Source organism: Heterocephalus glaber, unplaced genomic scaffold (genome assembly GCF_053883595.1).
Source record: "Heterocephalus glaber isolate CG9 unplaced genomic scaffold, H.glaber_assembly_v1.0 deba00000281, whole genome shotgun sequence".
Classification (NCBI taxonomy): domain Eukaryota; kingdom Metazoa; phylum Chordata; class Mammalia; order Rodentia; family Bathyergidae; genus Heterocephalus; species Heterocephalus glaber.
Window position 1 is genome coordinate 10,931,359 of NW_028258139.1, and position 21,131 is coordinate 10,952,489.

The 21,131-nt window shown below is 45.9% G+C and overlaps 1 protein-coding gene across 5 annotated transcripts in view; it reads right to left on the reverse strand.

The window, feature by feature from the left end:
• Wnt5b (Wnt family member 5B) overlaps nucleotides 1-21,131 on the reverse strand; it is a 106,732-nt gene that overhangs the window by 4,894 nt on the left and 80,707 nt on the right. The window contains exons 2-6 of one of the 5 annotated variants that reach the window (XM_004837642.3): nucleotides 14,887-15,677; nucleotides 13,358-13,451; nucleotides 11,826-11,962; nucleotides 9,972-10,219; nucleotides 3,962-4,254 (exon numbers count right to left, since the gene is read on the reverse strand). In XM_004837642.3, coding sequence (XP_004837699.1) covers nucleotides 3,962-4,254; nucleotides 9,972-10,219; nucleotides 11,826-11,962; nucleotides 13,358-13,423 — 744 coding nt within the window. In that variant the 5' untranslated portion in view covers nucleotides 13,424-13,451; nucleotides 14,887-15,677. Of the gene's footprint in view, nucleotides 1-3,961; nucleotides 4,255-9,971; nucleotides 10,220-10,309; nucleotides 10,347-11,825; nucleotides 11,963-13,357; nucleotides 13,704-14,886; nucleotides 15,678-21,131 lie in introns of those variants that run through there. The other 4 variants (XM_087186282.1, XM_087186276.1, XM_021249846.2 and 1 more) reach the window with 4 other exon arrangements.

Sequence of the window (21,131 nt, forward strand, 5' to 3'; positions counted from 1 at the left end):
CTGCAAGTCACAGAACCTCAACAATGTGGAGTGATTTGAACTTCGGTTATCCCAAATTGAAATGTAAAAGCAGAAGTAGACCAGAAAGCTGCTTGCAATGAAAAAAGCTGCTTTTCAATGAAAGTCCACTGATGTGCTGTGTCAAATAACCCTGGCAGCAAGCCCAGAAGTGCAGATGGCGGGATAAAAACGCACGTCTGCCTTACAGCGTTTTCCTCTGCCACAGTTATTGTCACCAACTGAGTCAGGACTCATTTTTCAAGGGTTTCTCTTAGATTTCTTTTCAAGAGTTCCCAGATTGTGTCTTTATTCAGTGCTAAGCAGAGACCACGGCAGGTGCAAAAAACAGCATAACCATCATCAGCTCATAGGAGTCTTGTCAAAAGTCTTGCTGACTTTTTCCCCCATAGAGAACTACTCCCACTGATTTACGGCTGAGAGACTGAAGCTCTGGGGAGTCTCAGTAACCTATTCAGGGCCACTTGGGAGGGAGCTAGACTGCGATCATGTCTGCACTCCAATCTTGGGGCTTCAAGGTGACTCAGAGTAGGGAAGGGAGGAAAGCTCCTGCCCAAGGTTAGAGGCACTGGCTCTAGGCCTGGCAGCTCCAGGCCCACAACACAAAGGAACTGACACCCCATCCCAACAGGCACTTCAAAGACAGGGCTGCAATTATCCTTCTGGCCCAAATGCCCCACGTCTGAGCTACAGCCTGACATTCCTCTGGAAATGGTCCTTGGTTTAGAGTGGGGTGGCAGGCGTCTGGCGCTTCAGAGAGGAGGAAGCATTAAGGGTCTAAAACTGTGTACCTTGTCACTGACCAACTAGGGAAATAGGATAAGCATCTCCACTGGGAATAAACACTCAGGGAGATTTGCGGAAAGAATCAAAGCCAGACTCCATGGGGTGAGGACACTGATTTCAGTAAAGCAACTCCCAGAGAAAGAATGTCAGTACTCTTCACTACTTGGACATTCATCCATCCTTCTACTATGAAGACACTGTGGAGATTATCATATTTATATAACTCTTTTTGTAGGAGAAGGCAGAGGGGACAATTTCAATTTTTGACACTTTTGCTGACTCAAAAAATAATACAATGTGGGACTAGGGATGTAGCTCAGTGGTAGAGGGCTTACCTAGCATATGTGAGGGCCTGAGTTCCATCCACAGGACTGAGAAAAAAGACTTTAAAAATGTTTTAATGCTACATCTCTACCCTGGCAATGTCCTAAGTGATGAGCTTGGTTATATGACAGGAATGTCACAAGGATTAGGCATAAGGCTTTTCTCTGAAAAATCCTTAGAAACCCTTGAGTGACCAGGCAATACCACCCTGTGAGCCCTGCCATCGGTGTCAAAGAGGCCCTGCCAGAGGTGTTTAAAGGACCAAGAGAAAACTTCTGATAAAGTGTGCCTAAGATTTAGTCTGTAGCCACAGTGTCAGATCCCAGATAATCAGCTTTTTGTTTTTTAAAAAATCCGGTCATAAATCACTAGTCCAAGTTATTTTCAATACCAACCACCACTCAGTCCTCCCCAGAGAACTTTCTGTGCAGGTGTGAGGTGGAAAGTGAATGCCTTTGGCCCCAGATGGTGATGGATGGCTGAGTCCTGTTGCTTGGAGAGAAGATAAAAAAAAAATAGGGATAAGAATTCCTGACCTGGAGCAGACAGAGGCAGAGGGAGAGATAAAGGCCTTGGGAGAGGTGTGGAGACCAGGGCGGGGCACAAAGCCTGGCAGGCAGACAGAGGAAGCCAGGAAGGTGTGTGAGGGAGAAACAGGCAGATGGAAGGGAAGGCTCTGCCTAGATAAGGGCCTAGCACAAACATACACACAATTAAGGGCCATAAAGTGAGGAGCTGACAGAAGTCAGGTCAAGACTGGGAGGAGAAGGGAAGAGTCAATGTCCCTGCTCTCTCCTCAGGGACCGCAGCCTGAAGGAAACAGAACATCCTCCAAGCTGCTGGTCCTCTGGGGCTACATGGGAACTTCTTTCCATGCAGTCATTTGTGTCTTTCCACGTGTCACAAAGAAGTACAGGTGGGCCAAGGATTTAGCTCAGTGGTGCCACCCATGCCCACCTCGCAAGTGCAAGGTTCTGAGTTCAATCCCTGGTACTGGAAGGAAAAAAAAAGTATAGGTGGCCATCCCCGTTTTCAATAAGAGAAAAGCAGAATGAGAAATGCCTCAAGAAAAGTATCAAATGCTCCCCTGAAGTTCAGATAAAAGAGAGACTATAGGGGATGGGAAAGATGCCAAGGACTAGGTGCTATTTGAGCTAGGACCTTTTTTGTCTTGAGGCAGAATCTTGCTGTGTTGCTCAGGCTGGTCTCAAACTCCTAGACCAAAGCAAACCTCCTGCTTCAGCCTCCAGAGTAGCTGGGGCTACAGGTACCCACCACCAAGGGCACTCAGGAGATAAAGAGATCTTAGTGCTTCTCACTGACTGTTTTTCTGCTCCTCGAGCTGGACAGTAGATGGACTGTCACACAGAGATCTGAGGAGATGGGCAGCTCCACAGAGGCCCAGCATGAACTCAGCTCGCTGTTTTCAGGCTTTCCGTCCCGGTTTGTACCACGCTAACTGCAGATCAGAGACACAACTAAAACTCCTAGCATTTCCAAAGACTAACACTACTCCCTCACACACTCAGTTTTGACCAATCAAAACTAGCTTTTGACTACAGGATGTGGAGAGCTCAGAGCCTTTGTACTGAGCTACATCTCCAGATCTCTCAAGTTTGGTTTTTTAAATTTGGAGACAAGGCCCTGCTAAATTGCTAAGTTGCCTAGGCTGGGCTCAAACTTTTGATCCTCCTGCCTCAGCAGTGTGCTAGGATTACAGGTGTGCACCACCACACTCAATTGCAAATGACCAATTCTAATTTCTACTGGAGGGAGTTCACACTATCGATGACGCTACGTGTACACAGCTGTACCAAGTCCTGTCAAGTCAATACCACAAGATCCTGATTCATATAAGACATGTTCAAGTTCATTTATTTCTACATGCTCCTGTAACATAGGTGTTGACGTTGTAAACTGATATACACAGGCATTTAAAAAAATATATCTATATCTATATATCTATATATATCTATATCTGTATCTACACCCTATAACTGAATCACCAGTGAACCAACATTCCCCTTCTGATCTTCTCAAGAAACTACTGTTCTCGTTTTCAGTTGGTCTTCAGTCTCACTATAGCCTAGGAGCCAGAACTGGGTGGCATGGCACAGACCCGTGTGGGGACAACACTCCAAGGAAGAAGCCCGGGGTGCTTCCTGAGTGGCCCTTTCCGCTCAGGTCCCAGAGCACTGTCCTCACTTCCTGTCAACCCAGGCTGCAATGAGTGAGAGAACAGTGTGTCCTGCAGGGCAGCCTCTAGTTTCCTGTGGCAGAGGCAGAACACTGTGGGACAGACATGTGCTCAGAGAGGGTCCTCCTGAGCAAGCTGCAAGCAGGAAAGGAATCGCTTTCTGCCACATCACAAAGGGACACTGCTAGGTACACTCTGCATACACACAGAACCGAGCTGCCCGAAAACCTGTTTTAACTTCTACTGAAACCATTTTAGAAAACAGTCACCTCTTCTGTGAGACTGGTGAGACTTTGTTGAACCTTAAAAAGACAGCTGTTTTTTTCACACTTCCATTTATGTTTTAAGACTCTTTCCATAGAGTGTTTGCCGTTAGCACTCAAATGTGCTTTTTGACTGGGGTTCTGGATATATACAACAGCAGCTCTTAAAAGTTCGCTCTGGGTCTACCTGAGCCCTTAATAAGTCGTAAATCCTGCATCAGCCCCAATGGTCTGAACTTCTTATCTGCTCTAATTACAAAGGAGGGTGGGTCAAGACAAGAACTCTACTTTATATATCTGGATGGACCTCCCATGAAGTACAGAAATGTGACAGGTGAGAAATGGCCCGAGATGGCGCAGGCCTGCACCTTACCCTCCGACCTGCTTCGTTGTTCTGCAGGTTCATGAGCACGCGGCCCTGCTCCTCCGACCCCTTGGCATAGTTCTTCTCCCGCTCCCGGGCATCCACAAACTCCTTGGCAAAGCGGTAGCCATACTCCACATTGTCCCCACAGCCACCCCACAGCCAGTCCCGGGGCAGGTCCTTGGGCCGCGCTGTCCGGCTGCAGCCGCATGTGGAGAGCTCACCCTCTCGGCAAGCCCGGCTGATGGCATTGACCACGCCCGCAGCACTCACAGCATAGGTGAAAGCAGTCTCCCGGCTGCCTGCAAGAGGAGACAAGAGGTGGGGTGAGGGAGGTCGCCCTACTCTGCTGCAACAGTCCTGGGGTGGGAACTAGCATCACGGGGAGCCCTTCCCTCTGCATGGCTGAATGGTTAGAAATTTCCTCCTAGGGCCGGCGGTTTAGCTCAGTGGTTCCACCGCCTGCCTCGAAGCGCAAGGTCCTGAGTTTGATCCCCGGTAGCAAAAAAAAAAGAAAAAAGAAATTTCCCTTTAAAGTGGGCTGAAGTTACTCCTTCTCATTTCTGCCTCTTGGTCCTGGGTCTGCCCTACCAAACCACACAGAGTCAGAGGGATCCTTCCAGGCCAGGACTATACTCTGATGCAATGTAGAACTGTAGTCCTAGGAGGGAGACTTAATGGAGGGGGAATGGGTGTCTAGAAATTTATGGACCAGGTAGGACTAACAGAATGACACTGAGGAAGAAACCATGGGATCAGTAGGAGTCTGCACCCTAGCTGGAAGTCCTCCCTCTCAAATCCAGTTTCTCACCACTCCATGAGTTATCCATCTGTCTTTTTCATTGCTTTGCCATTATCTAGCCAGACTGGGACAGAGGCCAGGAATAGAAAGCAAACTAGAATTGCAATGTCCAGAATAATTCAAGCTGTTGCCCTTTCTCTTACACAGGATCACACTGCCTCCCGACTCAAAGAGCACCCGGCAACCATACCACCCATGATACCTACTATTTCAGACACTGAGTATGGTCCCTCTCAATATCCAGATCATTTTCCTGTAGGAAATTCCAAGTGTGTTCCTTTTTGTTGTGCAGCAAACCACTTACATACTCTTAAGATGTATGTTTTACTTTAATGAATATGTTTATTAAAAATAATGCTCAACCTTCAGGGAAATGCAAGTCAAAGTCAAAATAAGACAACACCTCACATTCACTAGGATGGCCATATTCAAAAAGACAGCTAGTAACAAGACAGGATATGGAACTCTCCTGTATCACTGACAGGAATGTTAAATGGTGCTGCTACTAGGAAAATTGTCTGGCAGTTCCTCAAAAGATTAAACACAGAGTTACCATATGACTCAGCAATTCTACTCCTAAGTATGATATACCCAAGAGAAATGAAAATATTTGTCCATACAAAAACTTACACATGAATGCTCATGGCAGCATCATTTATAGCCAAAAAATGAGCTGGGCATGGTGATACAAAGTATGATCAGCACTTGCTAGGCTGAGGCAGGAGGATCACTGTGAGTTTAAGGCCAGTCTTAACAATATAGCAAGACTCTGTCTCAAAAAAAATAATAAAATAGGCAAAAAGTGGCAACAACCTAATTGTCTATCAGCAGATGAATGTATAAACAAAATATGGTATTATCCATACAGTAGAATATTATTTAGCCATAAAAGGAATAAAGTATTGACACGTGCTACAACATACATGAACTTTTTAATCATTATGCTAAGTGAAAGAAGTAGTCGCCAAAGGCCACATATTGTATAATTCTATTTATTTAATTTTTTGAAGTTAGAATAGTTTTTATTGGAAATAAGAAGAATAGCTCTTGGATTTCCAGCAAGGGTCCTGAGTAGGTGTCCCTATTTATTGTTTTTTGAGACAGGATCTCACTATGTACTTCAGGCTGGCCTTGAACTCACTTTGTAGCCCAGGCTGGCCTCAAACTCATGATGATCCTTTTCCTTCAGGCTCCTGAGTGCTGGAATTACAGGCATGCGCCACCACATCTGGCTATTGTATGATCCAAATTTATGAAATGTTCAGACTGGGAAAATTCATAGAGGCAAATTAGTGGTTGCCTAGGATGGGGAGGAACTAGGGGATGGAGAATAACAGTTAAGGGGAATGCATTTTTTTCTATGGAGTAATGAAGATATTCTAGAATTAGTGGTGATGGTGGCACATCTTGTGAATATACTAAAAACCGCTGAATTGCATTAAAATGGTGAATTGTATGAGATGTAAATTCTGTCTTCATAAAGCTGCTATAAGAAATAATAATACTCTTGTGGATACTGAGATGGAGAGAAGAGAGTGATTCTTAGCAGGAAACTGAATCTGATCTAGATGGAATCAGGGAGAACCTTCTGCTCTCTCTCCCTTTCCTCCTCTCCTGAAGTCCCTGTGCTCAGAAGCAGACATCACATAGCCTTGTCTGGAGCAGCAGCACTGTGTAATCAACAGAAAGGCCTGGAGTGACCTCTCACTTCACCCTATTTCTTGGTCACCTCTGCCCCACACAGTGACGTTTGCAACCAGAGATGATGAGTCTGGATGAGTCAGTTTTTCTCAATTAACCAGGGGTCAGCTCTTAAGTCAGTTGTGGAATAGGAATGCCCCTGGACAATCCCAAACAACGGGAGGAAGTTCCACTCACGACACAGCCATCAGGACTGACATCTGAACCAGTGCTGAACAAAACCAGAGTCCAGCGATCTGTCTGGTATGGCGGAAGGCTAGACTGTGCCAGTGAGCACCCAGGATGGCAAGTCAGTCGAAGAGACTGCTGGGGAGCATTGGGCCCTACTTTGAGGACTTCATCCCTGGGAAGTTTTCTTAAGAGATATCTTCAGCCTTCTGGTGTGGCATTCTGGAATAGAAAGGAGCCTTTGAAGCTAGAGCCCAGAGCTCCACTCCATCCACAGGGAACATTCCTTTTATAGTACTCCTCAGAGATGTGGATGGGCTTTCAAAGCAACCCATCCCTTTTTTCCCCTTGGTACTGGGGATTGAACTCAGGGCCTTAACTGGGCATGGTGGCACACACCTATAACCCCAGCACAATGGGAGGCTGAGGCAGAAGGATCAAAAGTTTCAGCCCAGCCTTGGCAATTTAATGACTTTGTGAGACCTTGTCTCAAAACAAAACAAAATAAAAAAACAACAACAAAGGGCTGGGGACACAGCTTAGTGCAAAGGACCTGGTTCAAGCCCTAGTAGAGGGAAATATTTGACACAGGGTCATACTAAGTTGCTCAGGCTGGACTCGAATGTGCAATCTTACTGCTTTACCATTTCATCTTTTTAAAAGGACTCTAATTACCAGAATGTTTTTTCTTACAATAAAACAAAATATGCCTCCCTACAACTTCTGCCTGCTGGAACAACATTATCAAATTCCTTCTCCATTTGACAGCTCTTCAGTGTTTGAAAACAAGTAATAAGCCTTTTTATGTGCTCCCCTTCCCAGTTACATATGTCTGACTTCCACCATTCTTTGGCAAACATGCTGTTCGGAGCTGAATCAGCCCTCTTGGGATTGTACCTTGCAGCTGAAGACAACACACCAGACACTCTGCACTCTGACAATTCTAGCCTCTCGTGATGGTCTGGGATCTGAATATGTCCCCATATGCCTTAGCTGTCACTTGAGTCGCTATCTGCCTCAGCCCATCAGAAGCAGGTATTGTAAGACACCAAGTCCAGGCAGCTCTGCTTCCATGGGGGAGCATCTGGTCAGCTGATAAGTAGAGACCACAAGAGCTGCCCTCAAAGAAAGAGCTCACCTGGGGCTTCAGAGTGGATAAGCAATGTAGAGGGTTTATCTAAATGTGAACAATTCAGGTTTGAAACTCAAACCATCTCAAAGATAAAAGGTTAATAAACCAGCAGCCATGGAGCTACTGCACAAACACTGCATCTTCTCCTTCCAAGGAGATGCCAGAAAAACATCATACCCTCTCACTTCCACAACCACCCAAGCTGCCTCCCAGCTCCCAAGGCAGAGGCCAGGTGAGGCGCCCACCAAGGCTCCTCCGAGCTGCTCTGCTGCCCTCTAGCGACAGACTTCTGCAGCAGCTTCAAAGAAAAAGGAACCTTTTGGAAGTCATAGGAAAATAGTGGGATTTCTCACCAAGAGCCACCCTGGGACCAGGAGGAGGAAAGGAGGACAGTTTAGGTAGCATGAGTCGTCCAAGAAGCTACAAAAAGGAAAGGGGAAAATTAGGCAAATACGGGGTTCCAGTTTGTAATAGAATAAGGTAGAGTGAGATGTGGTTGCTTCCACTAGTAGGTTCCAGTAGGCAAACCTGCACTCAGCAGAGCATTTATTCCTGCCATCCTTTTACCCCTGCTAAGTAAAGCCTCATTTTCTGTCCTTCAGTGGAACAAAATAACACATGAGAAAGATCCAGCCAATGCCAGGCATGCATTAGGTCTCCCTTGAAATGATTAGGGAATGCGTCTCTGTATACGTGGGTCACCCTGATGTCCTCACCTCAAGCACAGGACAAGGAGGACAGCTGAGATTTTCACCAGGAAGAAGCAACAAATACCCAGTGGATTTGAGATGAAAACATAAATGATGAATAAATTCCAATTAACCCCCAAGCCCACTCCTTTGGGAATGTGTTGCTCCTAAGCCTGTCCCAGGAACAGATGAGCATTCCTGTTTTGTTTTGTTTTTTGACACTGAGTCTTGCTATGTAGTTCAGGCTGGCTTGAACTTACTAAGTAGCCTAGGCTGGCCTCAAACTCAAGGTGATCCTCCTGCCTCAGCCTCCCTAAGTGCTGTACAGACTTGTGCCACATGCCAACTGAGCATAGTACCTTAAACTGATCTCAAAAGAAGAGGCCAGGGATTTAGCTCAGTGGTTTCGCCGCCTGCTGCACAAGCACAAGGACCTGAGTTCAATGCCCGGTACCAAAAAAAAAAAAAAAGAAGAAGAGAAAGCACAGCAAGATTCATAGTGTACTTTGCTCCATTTTTTTTACTTCTCAATATGAGACAGGGAAAGAGGTCTGCAATAAGTGGTAGGGGGAGGGGCCTTCCACGAGTCCCTCTTCCTAGAGGGTTTCAAGGTCACCAGCTCCCTCAGCTAGCTCTCCAACCCCTACAGTACTAGAATCATTCTTGGGGAAGCGCCAGCCCCAGGTAACTCCAGAATGAGCCATCTGATGGTAAAATGTCTTCTAGGAATGTAAGACGGGGAACACTGTGCTCCAACACCTTCCTTTTATGGCCCTGGGAATAAGACCTAGAATTGGGCCGGATTTCTCAATTTCTTGCCAGGGAGGGGAGGATTGCATTTCAAAAGGACCTAAAACAATTAGACCTCAGATCACACCTCCATCTCAGCAGCAGGGCAGCCACAGAACCCTAGACCAGCAGTGGGAGTGGGAAAGGGACAAGAATCCGGGAAGCCTGTGGTCCTCGCATCTGGCTTCTTTAGTCTGGCCCCCTCACCCCCTACCTTTTAAATGAAAAAGTCAGCTCTGGATCTGATTCAGGTTAAAGTCAGCTATCATTAATTTGGCCCAAAATTTCTATCTCTCTTTTAAAGGTCCAAGCAAAAGGGGTAAAAATCCCACAGACATTCAGGGCTGCGGTTCTGGGTTCTTTACCTAAGATTCTAATAAGACTAATAGACTTTGCACTGAGAGACAAAGCGGGCAGGGTGGGTGGGTCTCCTAATCCACTCTAACTTGACTCAGATGTTCCACTCCCTCCTAGAGTGAGCCACAATCTGCCTGCCCCAGAGTGAAGTTGGAAAGCACAGGCTACAGGGACTTGGAATTGTCTGGTTATTAATACTTTATCAGGGATGCTGCTTCTTTGAGTACCTCCCTCTCCCTTTTTGAACACTGCTTCCGAGTCTAGAAAGAACCCAGTGAGGTTCCCATTTGAGCTTTCAGTGTGCCAGTCCCTGGGCCTTAAGCGCACACAGGCAAGATGAGCGTAGATCCTGTGGCCAAGCCACATTTCGGTGCCTCTTACCTATCTGCATGACTCTGCCAAAGACAGATGTGTTGTTCACAGTGCTGCAGTTCCACCGCCTCTGCCGGAATTGGTGCTGGCACTCCCTGATGCCCGTCTTGGCCCCCTCCGCAATGTAGACCATGTGTTCTTGGTACAGTTGGCACAGTTTTCTCTGGCCAGGGGAGAGCCCAGGCAGCTGACTACACACAGGCTGAGCACCAATGATAAACATCTCGGGTCTCTGCACTGGGTTCATAGCTAATGACCTGCAACAGCAACACAGAAAGGGGGAAAGGTCAAGGTGTGAATATGCACCTGGGTGCAGTGTTAGGTCATTCATTCACTCAGCTACTTACTGAATGCTTTCTGTGTAGAGGGCTCTGGAACAAGGACCTGGAAGGAAAAGTTAGACACAAACTGTGTGCCCTGAAAGGATACACAGAGGGAAACCAGGGCACAAACATAAATGATACGTGAGATGCCAAATGTCTGGATCCACTGCGATCAGACAGGGAAAAGATCTTTAGAAGGAAACAGCCAGATTGTGAACTGATCTTAAAGGATGAGAGGTAGGCAAGAAGGAGACAGGGTGGGTGGGGCAACTGCTCATTTGAGGCAGAGGGCAAAAAGAGCCAAATTTCTACATGCCTTCCTCAAGGAGTAGGCTGATTAACTCAGTTAAGCCCAAGTGCAGCATCCATGACAAAAAGCAGCAATCAGTTCCCTTAAGTGGAACTCCCCTTATGCTTTTAAAACAGAACCCAATTTACACATGTCGCAACAACATATTCTGAATGTTTTCACTTCCTGTTTCCCTCTGAACGTCCCCTAAACCACTGTTGATCATCAGTTCCGGATACCTCCCTTGTGCTCACCAGCAATCAGACACAATCAAGTGGTACATTAGATGAGAAAGCTACAGATTTTCCATCTGCATAGAAAAGCAAGCAGGACAAAACCATGCAAACTAGGGTGATTCTCTGCCATTTTCAGGTTGATGTGGCAATGCCAGTGGCCGTAAGAACACAGAGAGCCATGCAGAGGGGCACATGCCTGTAATCCCCGATGCTTGAGGGGCTGAGGCCAGAGGATCTCAAGTTTGAGGCCAGCCCGGGAAACTTAGTGAGCTCCTGTCTCAAAATAACAAGGTCAAGAAGGTCAGGGACATAGCTCAGTGGCAGAATGCCCTGGGTCTGATCCCCAGTACCACAAAACAAAACACACAGAAAGAAAGTCAGGCATGGTCCTGCAAATCCCTCATCTGGTCTTCAGGCTGTTATAACAGGAGTTTTACTTTCTCTGTCAGGAAAAGCAAGGAAGAAGGAAGAAAGGGAGGAAGGGTGGAAGAGGGGGAAGGAAGGTACAAGGAAGGGAGGGAGATGAATAATTTTTTCTAAGATACAGTCTTGCTATGTTGCCCAGGGTCGCCTTGGAACTCCTGGGCTCAAATAATCCTCCTGCCTCAGTGTGCTGAGTAGTCTCTTATGCCATTGCCTAGCTTTACAGGGTTATTTTTCTTCTTCAGCACAGGAGATCAAACCCAGGGCCACTTATATGCTATCAGCATTCTTACTAACCCAGTAACAATAAAAGTCTATTTCTAAAAGTCATAAAGATGGGGAAAGATCCAGGAAAAAAGGATTATAGACAAGATCAGAGGAAAAAAAAATGAATGAATAATTCATCCCCAGAAAACCTTTGCTTCTTGGGACCTGAGAGAGCAAAAGGTTTCTCCTAGTTTTTCTGGATGGGAAAGGCCTTTCCCAGTCCTATAGATTAAGGTAGGGTCACGACCCTTGGTGTCCCCTCTCCGCCCCTCCATTAACAAAGGAGCCTAGGGGTGGAAGCGGGACCGCAGTCCCTCAAACTCACCACCAGGAGTTGGCTTCCGTCAGCAGCTGGGTCCAGCTAGAGAGTAGAGCCACAGTGAACAGCAACAGCAGGCTGGGCATGGTCGGCCTCAGCCCACCCCAGTGCTCTGGGACTGGCAGATTCCAAAGTGGGGCTCCCTAGAGAAAAGGAAAGGAGGGTCAGTGTGCAAATGTGACAGTCCCAGGAAGACAAGAGACAAGGGAGAGGTGGAAGAAAGCGAAAACCATGAGCTCTAGGGCAGATCTAAAGTCAAGTTCTCCCTCCAAGTCTCAGCCCCTTTCCAACCTCCACCTCATCCGTTCATTTTTCAGTGGTACTGGGGATTGAACCCAGGGCCTTCACATTGAGCTACATTCCCCCACCCTTTTATTTTATTTTATTTTTAAATTTTTGAAACAAGGTCTCTAAGTTGCTAAATTGCCCTGGCTGGGCTCCAACTTTTGAGCCTTTGGTCTCAGCCTCCTAGAGTGCTGGAATTACAAGTTTGTTCCACCAGGCCCAGCTCCAACATCTACCTCTTACTGCTTATTTTCTCAACATAAGGCTTTTGGGCCTCTCCCCTCAAACTGTGGGAACCCTACTCAAGACCTAATTCCAAAGGAAATGAGCTGAGAAATCAGGAAAAAGAAATGAAAACAAAGGGCTGGGGATTTAGCTCAGTGGTGCCGTGCCTGCCTCCCAAGCCCAAGGTCCTGAGTTCGATCCCTGGCACGGGGCGGTGGTGAGATAAAACCAAGAACAGAGTGTGCTCAGTGTGGCATTTAGGAAGCTGCTTTGGCTGCTACAGGGTACACTTGCCATTCTACAACACCCAGAGAAGCAAGGACCATCCTCTCTACTCTTCATTTTTTATCTCTCACTCCAGCCCAGAGATTTACTGATCTGACCATCACTTGTAGAGGCTAAAACACTGATAAACTGGATTTGCCTTCACTAAAATAGAAGCCTTCCATCTCCCTCTCTATCCTTCTCCTTCTGAACAGGTTTCCCAAATCTCAACCTGGTTTATTCTTACGGAATAACAGGAGGGAGACAAATGAAGATTTCTCACTTTCTCAAGGCAACGTCTCCAAAATATGTAAAAGCCATAGGGTGAACTGTGCACCCTGCATCCCAAAAGCTTTGGTGGCCAAGGCCATGCCTTCCTAGGTAGCCCGTTTCCTCCTCTGTAATCTTCCTAGAAGGGGCTGCATGGAATACCTCTTCTGAGGATGCATCTTCCGAAGTCCATGACCTCTCGCACCACCATAGCTCCCCGTATCTCTGCCTTGTGTTTTTGTAGCTAATGCCTCTGCCTATACCCCCAAAGCGCACCTTTCCTGGAGCCCTTGGGAACAGGGCAAATCCAGGCCTCTGGATTCTAGGCTGAGTGGGTAAAAACACCCCCGGCCCCCGTCCTCCCTTAGCTTCCCTCTGGGGCAGGACCCCACATCTCCTGTGATTCTCTTTCCCAGGACCCCTCAGCACCTCCAGCACTACACACACAAACGCAGCCTGCGAGTTGCTCCACGCTGCCCCCACCTCCTCCTCACCATGCCGGTCCTGTGGTTCTGGCTCTCCAGGCTCTCCGGGAGGGGGCGGCAGGTGCTTTGGGTCATCAGCCTATGAAATATTTTTGTCCTGGGGCTACCAAGAAAGGAAGGTGGCTGGAACAGGATCCAGAGGAGCTGGGACACAACCTTTCCCCCACCCCCTTTAGGTTTTCCTTCTTGAGGTCTCAGCTGGGGTGGGGGCACCCACAGGCAGGTGTGTGGGGCCGGCAGGGTGCACATCAAAGAAGAGCCTTGCTCCTTCTCCTTTGTCATGCAGAGCCTGCTCGGAAACGACCCGCCTCTAGCGGGGCTGACTAACAGTTCCCCACACCCTACTTTCCTAGCAGACTTCTCCCGCCTCCACTAAGTGATGCCCCCTCCCCCCTTCCCCTTAGCCCCCCATAAATCCCCACCTCGTCCCTCAGGGCAGGAGGTCTGTGAAGGCATTGACTGGAACCGAGGGAGAGAGATGGAGCAGAGATAGTGCTGGCACCAGAAGCTAATGGCTTTATGGAGGGGAGGGGATCAGGTCCAGGGTAGGGAGGACAACAGAAGAGCTTCAAAGAGTTCCTTGTCCAAACATCCCCAGCCCCACCTACCCGTCCTTCACTGGCATTACTCCCCCCTGCTTTTCGACCCTCTTCTTTCCTGCAGCCTCATGCTCATCCCTACCACTGTGCCCCCACCCAGCTCCCGGCTGGCTCTCCATCCAACATCTATCCTCACACTTTCCTGCTACCAGACAGCTGTTTCTTCCAACTGGTGACACATCCTATCCCTGAGCTTTCCCTCACACCAGGTCTCTCACCTCTGTCGCCCCCTTCCAGTAGGCTCCAGTGAAACCTTCCTGGCCCTGCAAATCCTACGTTCAACAGAGGCCACATTAGGGGCCTTCTGTTTCTGAGCCAAGGACCAGCCAGCGCCTGCCAATGGTCCCTGTGGCTTTAATGGCCCCACTGACAGACCAGCCAGGGCTAGACCTCCCAAGAGCTGCAAATCCCACCCATCCGTGCCTTATAAACATACACAGCGACAGGAGTCACTCCAAGTCAGCTATTCCCATTGTCCTGTGAGTTTTATCAACTCTCAGCCTGTTAAAAATTATACTTTAGGAAATCACAATAAAGACGGGGTTCTAACATGTGTGATGGTTTTTTGCTCTTCCAAATGTGTGGTACCTGAAGCTGAACACACAAACCCCCAATGCCCTCAGGTCACTCTATCCTGGAGGGAGGATGTGAGCTGCTCCTAGAGCAGTCCTAGGAGTAAAGCTGGGCAGCTGTTTGCCACTCTTACATTCTCATATGGGAGTGGGAGGGGAGAGGACATCTTAGAAAGGTAAGTGTCCATGACGGGTTTCATGAGTATGGGCAGAAGGGAAACTTCTTGCCTCAGGCCAGAAGCTACATGGGGACTGAGGACTGGGACACAATGAGCAGGACGTGTGGAAAGCCTGGGGTGCAGTTCACTACTGAGATCTGCAGCAGGATGCAACCTCTTTAGCATAGGAAGAAAGAGTTGGTAAATACCCCAAAAGAAGGGAAGTTGAACTCGTTCTGCTGCCTTTGTCACAACTGGATTTCCGCAGAGCACACCCCTTCTGGCAAGGCAAGCATCATTTCAAAAACACCAAACTTAGTACTTCAGTATGTGGGACTCAAGGCTTTATGTTTTGGGAGATGAATCCTGGAAGTTGAACCCAAGTTCTCACACATGCTCTAACACTGAGCTACACTCCCAGCCCAAGTCTCCATTCTTTAGTAGTGCCTGGGTGCTTGGGGGTGGGTGCTAAATTCTCAATCAGAACTCCTTGAATGCCTGAATGAGCAGCCTGGACATCTACTCAGCTCCACTTCCTCATCTGCTCATTCATTCAGCAAGTTCATTAACCAAATATGCACTAAGTGCTGGCGCGTAGCTCCGTGATAGGACACTTGCCTACTGTGTACAAGGCCCTGAATTCCACCCCCAATACAGAAGAAAAAGAGAGGAAGATAAAGTGTGATCATCCACATTACTTAGGGTCCCTGGAGAAGGGTATGTATTCTCTGAACTCTGCCTACTCTACCCCAGATCACTGTGTATGTGATCTAAGTCCTCTCTGTGGCATGTCTGTGGTCCCTGAGACCACTCTGGTCCCATTTTGCTTCAGCAGCCAAAGAGGTGTATATTTGAAAACAGGAATTTCAGGCTCTCTTCCTTTTTCTGGTAGCATTCAGTTCCCAGTTTTCATTCCCTTACAGGGTCACATCCTTCCGGCCCAGAGTGAGGACAGAGGTGGATGGGAGGGCCTGAGTAGTTACGTGAGGAAATGTATGACCTAGGAAGAAAGTGGAAAGAAATTTTAGATCAGTCTTAACAATAAAACTGACTAAAGAAAGGATCATGTCCTCAGCAAGAGAAGACTACTTTGACAGCATAACATTGAATTTATATGGAATCATGTGACATGCTGATCTGTTTGTGTTTTTCTTTCTCTTAAAGGCTCTGGAAATGGTCTTGCTCACCATTTTCTCTCCAGTGTTTAGAAGAGTGCCCATTTTAGTGCATGTTAGGTAAATATTTGTTGACTGGAAAAAGAGATAGCCCTCTTTTTTGCTCTTAAGGAAATAGGAAGCAGGCTGTGAAGGCCAGACTCTCATGGAGACAGAAAGTCCTTTCGGCTTTTATAGACCAGCCCATTCACCAGTGAGAAAGCTGCTTCCACTGGTGTGTCCCTTTATTTGAGGATCTACTAGTAAGGGAGATCTTAAGAGATTCCAGATCTCGGCTTTGTTTTTGCCCTTTCCTCAAAGCCATGAGCAATATGCAGCTTCTAAGAGTAAAGCACTATACTGCTTGATCAGATAATGTAGAGATGCTCTGGTTGAGCAGGGGAAAACTCACTCTGAGAGGCAGGACACCAATGTGCCAGAAGAGTCCGAGAAGCAATTGCAGCTGGGATGTGGGAAATGAGCAGGGCCTTAAGAATGTGTGGGTTTTACACAGAAAGAAAAGTGCAGGAAAGACTTCATGTGGCAATGTGGTTTGCTTACAGAGAGAAAATGTCAACGTATTTTAGGATAGGAGAGATACTGCTACAAAGGAGGGATTCCATTCAATAGCAATTACTAGAACAATTCCCACAATATGCCTCTAGTTTGTAGGGGCAACACTGTAGGAATGGGGCCTAAGATTTAGAGGTTCAGTCGCCCTGGGTGCTATCCTTTGACCATGGATCGATAGTTGAATGAATCTTCCTAGACAGCCAAGGAGAGAAGTGAAGATGCTGACTGATCATGCTCTTTCCTTCCAATCTGGCTTGGTCTCTGACCTTCAATTCTCTTCCTGGATTCAGCTCTGAAATCTTGGTATCTACGTGAACTCTTCCCTGTTCTTTAGCCTCCATGTCAAATCAGTTCCCAAGGTCTCTTGACTGTCTCCATAGTCCTTTTTTGTTTATTTGTGTTTGTGGTGCTGAGGACCTAGGGCCTCTTACACAAGCGTTCTACCACCAAGACACACCCTAGCCCTCCAAAGAATTCTAAAAATTTATTCCCTATTCTCCATTCCTACTGTCATACTCTGAGCTACCACAAGAGCCTGCTAACTGACCTCTTTTCCCTCCATCAAATTGTGTCTTATGTCTTATTCTTATGTACTGAATGACTGAATGGATTCCCCCACATCCAGTTCTCTCATTTTGAAGATAACAGCAAGCTACCAGATTTCTCAGTGTGGTCCCTGGGCTTGACAGTATCAGCATCATTTGGCAACCTGTTTGAAACACAAATTCTCAAGCTCTACCCAGACCAAGTGAATTGGAAATTTGCAGATGGTGTCTAGCAATCTGTTTTAACAAGCCCTTCAGGTGATTCTGATGGCCATGAAAATTTAAGAACTGTTGCCATGAAGCCACTTACAGTAAGAAGTAATGCAGTCTTCCAAGTAACACATCTGCATTTTAATGGAAAATTTCTACATGTCAAGGCCATAAGCCAATGGTTCCTAATATGGGAGCTAATGATCTATGAGAGCCACAGAGTCATATGACATATGCAAGCGAAGCACTGTCTCTATAATGAATAAATATGTCCACCTGTTTCTACTCCAACAGTCCCATGTGAGTTCTTAAAATTATCATCTTTTGTTGTGTGCTGGTTTGTTTTGATTTCCAGAGACCAGGTCTTGCCATGTAGTTTGGGGTGAGCTTGAACTCATTATGTAGTCCAGGCTGGCCTTGAACTCATGGCAATCCCTCCTGCCTCAGCCTCCCCAAGCGCTGACTACAGGCATTCACCACCATGGCCAGCTGTTTGTTTTATTTTGGAGACAGGGTCTGGGTATGTAGTTCAGACTGATCTTGAACTCACAATGTAGCCCAGGCTGATCCTTGAAATTATTAAAATATCAATTCATTTGAAAGTGTTTCTGATGATTGCGGTGATGGGTACACAACTCTGAATATACTAAAAACCACTGAACTGCACACATTAAATGTGTGAACTGTATTATACATGAATTGGATATCAACAAAGCTGTTACAATTTAATGTAATGTTTCTGATGATGAAAGTATCTCACTCCCCTAGGAATATTTATATACCAAGAGTTTGTCAAGAATAGCAGCTCTGGGACAGGGATTTAGCTCAGTGGCGCAGCACCTCCTTGGCAAGCACAAGGTCCTGAGTTCAATCCCCAGTACCAAAAAAAAAAAAAGAATAGCAGCTCTGAGTTAGGGGTTTAGTGGCCCTAGGTTTGAACTCCAGTACCAACACCAAACAAAACAATAAATAGTAACATCATTAGCCTACTAATTACAGGCCCAGTATACCAATGTCCATCAACTGTACAATGGATAGAGCCCTTGATTGCAGTCTATTGCTACAATGAAATATTATGCAGGGATGGTAATGAATGAGCTGCAATTATAGGCAAACACATGTCTGAATCTTATCAACATAATGTTAGAAAGAAGTAAGATGGAAAGAATGCATATACTGCAATTCAATTCAAGGCAAAATTCTTGTTTAGAGGTCCATACGTAGGTGGTTAAGCCATAAAAAAGAGCGAGGAACTGGTGGCCATCAATGTCAGGGGGTAGTTTCCCCAGAGGATGCAGGGAGGGGGTCACGATGAGGAAGGCACTTAGCGGGGTTTCTGGGGTGCCGTAATGTTCTACTGGAAACCTGGGTAATGGATATTACAAAAATTGACTACACTGTGCATGTGTTATGCTCTTTGTAATTTTCTGTGTTATGTGAATTATGTAATAAAAACATTTAAAGAAGAAAAAGATCTTATTAATACCTAATAGTTTGAGGGTCTTTATATATTTGTCCTCAGAAAATTCAACTATACTCTCATGGGGTGCATGACCTTTTTTTTTTTTTTTTTTTTGCTTACAAAAAGGATCCTCATACTTAAGAAGAAATCTCTGCTTTAAACAAATGTTGGAGAATTTAGGTACTGAGACATCCAGGTGGGATGACTAATGGAGAGCAGGTTAGCAGGACTTTAGTGCTAACCACAATAGCATCTGCCAGGCAGTGCCAGGCTTGGGTCCACCACACAAGGGCAAGCTACTGGGCCAGGAGCGGACTCAACACTTCTCCCTCCCTGCCCCTCCTTTCCTTCCAGGCTCTGCTCAGTGAATCCTCTTAGCCCCAAGGCCTGGCCTTCTTTTGTATGATCTACTTTCTCCACAGTTGGTAGAGATAAAAATAAAAAATTGAGGGAGAGGGGATGGTCTGGAGTTTATCAGCTCTACCATATTATTTTGTAGCAGCCCTTTGAGAAATCTCATCTTGCAAATATTGTGCTTTTTCCTGTTATTTCTCTAGCTTTAGGGCTGGGGAGAGGGATAGAGGGCAGAGAGGAGTGGTAAGATTTAAATTCTGTCCTTGAAGAACAATGCTGAACTCAGTATATGCTTGGTATTCCTGGTGGTGAAGTACAGGATTTAAGAATTATAAAGCAACCACTCCCAATCACAGGGCAGGGTGGTGGGGACACAGAGACCCCCACACTAAAACCTAGTTCCTAACGTTTCTTAGAATAGAGATTTCTGGCCCTGCAGCTTCTTGGCCTCCAGCTCCTCATGTGTTCAGAAGTGTGAAAGTGACATGCTCATGTTTTACACAGCAAGAAAAGCCCACAGAGCAAATCCCCAAGAAGTGGCAGGTCTCAGCTGATTCATTTTACTTGGAAAAGCACAATTTTCTACCTGGTAACAAGCAAAAATCTATTAGAAGTCTTATTCTATGTAAAAGATAAGAAAGAGTAATATCCTTTTGATCAGTGCTGTAAAATAGTTTCAAATGATACTCTAGAGAGCCAGAGAGCAGTGGCAAATCCCTGTAATCCCAGCTACTCAGGAGGCTGAGGCAAGAGGATCTCAAGTTCAAGGCCAGTTTAGGAATCTTAGCAAAATCCTGCCTCAAAAAAATAAATACATAATTAAAATGAATAAATAAATTTAGATTAAAAAGGAAGAGTGCTTGCCTAGCATTTGCAGACCCTGAGCTCAATCCCTAGTAAGAGAGGAAAAAAAGATGCTCAGGAAAAGAAGGCAGAAATGTCAGCTTGGCTTAGGAAATTATTCTGAGGAGCAAGCATGACAGCCAACGTTGTGGCTTTTGTTTTCAGGTTTAGGGAGAAGGTATTAAATGCTCTCATCTTGCAAGTACTGTAAATTGTTTTTGTACTATACAGAAGACATTTATTGGAGCAACAGACACCCTCTTTTGCAAATTTCTGGGGGTTTTTGTGGTGCAGGGGTTGAGCCCAGGGCTTGTAGCAAGCTAAGCAAGCACTCTACCCTGAATCCCACCCTCTCCCCAGCCACCAATTCCCATGTTTAGATAGAGGAAATGGAGTAAGTCAGTGGTTCTGGATCCTCATCAAGGGCAGGCTCCAACCTCTCTCTATGCTATGGGATAATTAGAATAAAAAGTACAATTTTATGCTACCAAGTAAATGTGTTCCAGATTTTGCAGACTGGATTTTTAAAGGACCTAGATAAGCAGAGAAAATATTAACAAAAATATTAAAAAGCAGATATTGCCACTTGCCAGATCTTTGACTATCATCGTGTTTTAAAATGCTTGGAATATGAAAGCCTTGATGGGCAGGAGAGGGGTATAGCCTCTCCTATTCCCCCAAATCTGCACTGTTTTCTGTCACAGTTCTCCAGACTGCTTCATACATGCATTTTGCTTGACTGATACTCCAAGAATTTCATGTTTGCCATTCTGTTCTTTAAAGAAAGTTCAGCCGGAAGTAAAAAAAAAAAAAAAAAGAAAAAGAAGAAAGAAAGCTCAGCCAGGCATGGTGGTGCATGCCTGTAATCCCAACACTTGGGAGGCTGAGGCAGGAGGATCACTGCAAATTGGAAGCCAGCCTGGGCTACACAATGAGTTCAAGGCAGTCTGAACTACCTAGTAAGATCCTGTCTCAAAAAAAGAAAAAAAACGAAAGCTCAATATGTGTATTACATATATGCTATATACATGGTAGTCCACTTACTATATGTATAAACCTGGACTTTCACATATGGAGTTTTCTAGAAGTAGTTATGTTAATGTCTTTTCTAAATAAATGTATAACTCTTTTTTAAAAATTGGTGTTAGGAATTGAGTCCAATCTAAGCAGAGGCTGTATCACTGAGATATACCACCAGTCCAACAATTCTATAATTCTCCCCCAGAAATTAACCTTGGATGAGAAGTTATTTTTAAAACTTATTGTTAGCTTTTTTTTTTTTTTTCTGGAAACATGGTCACATTAAGTTGCCC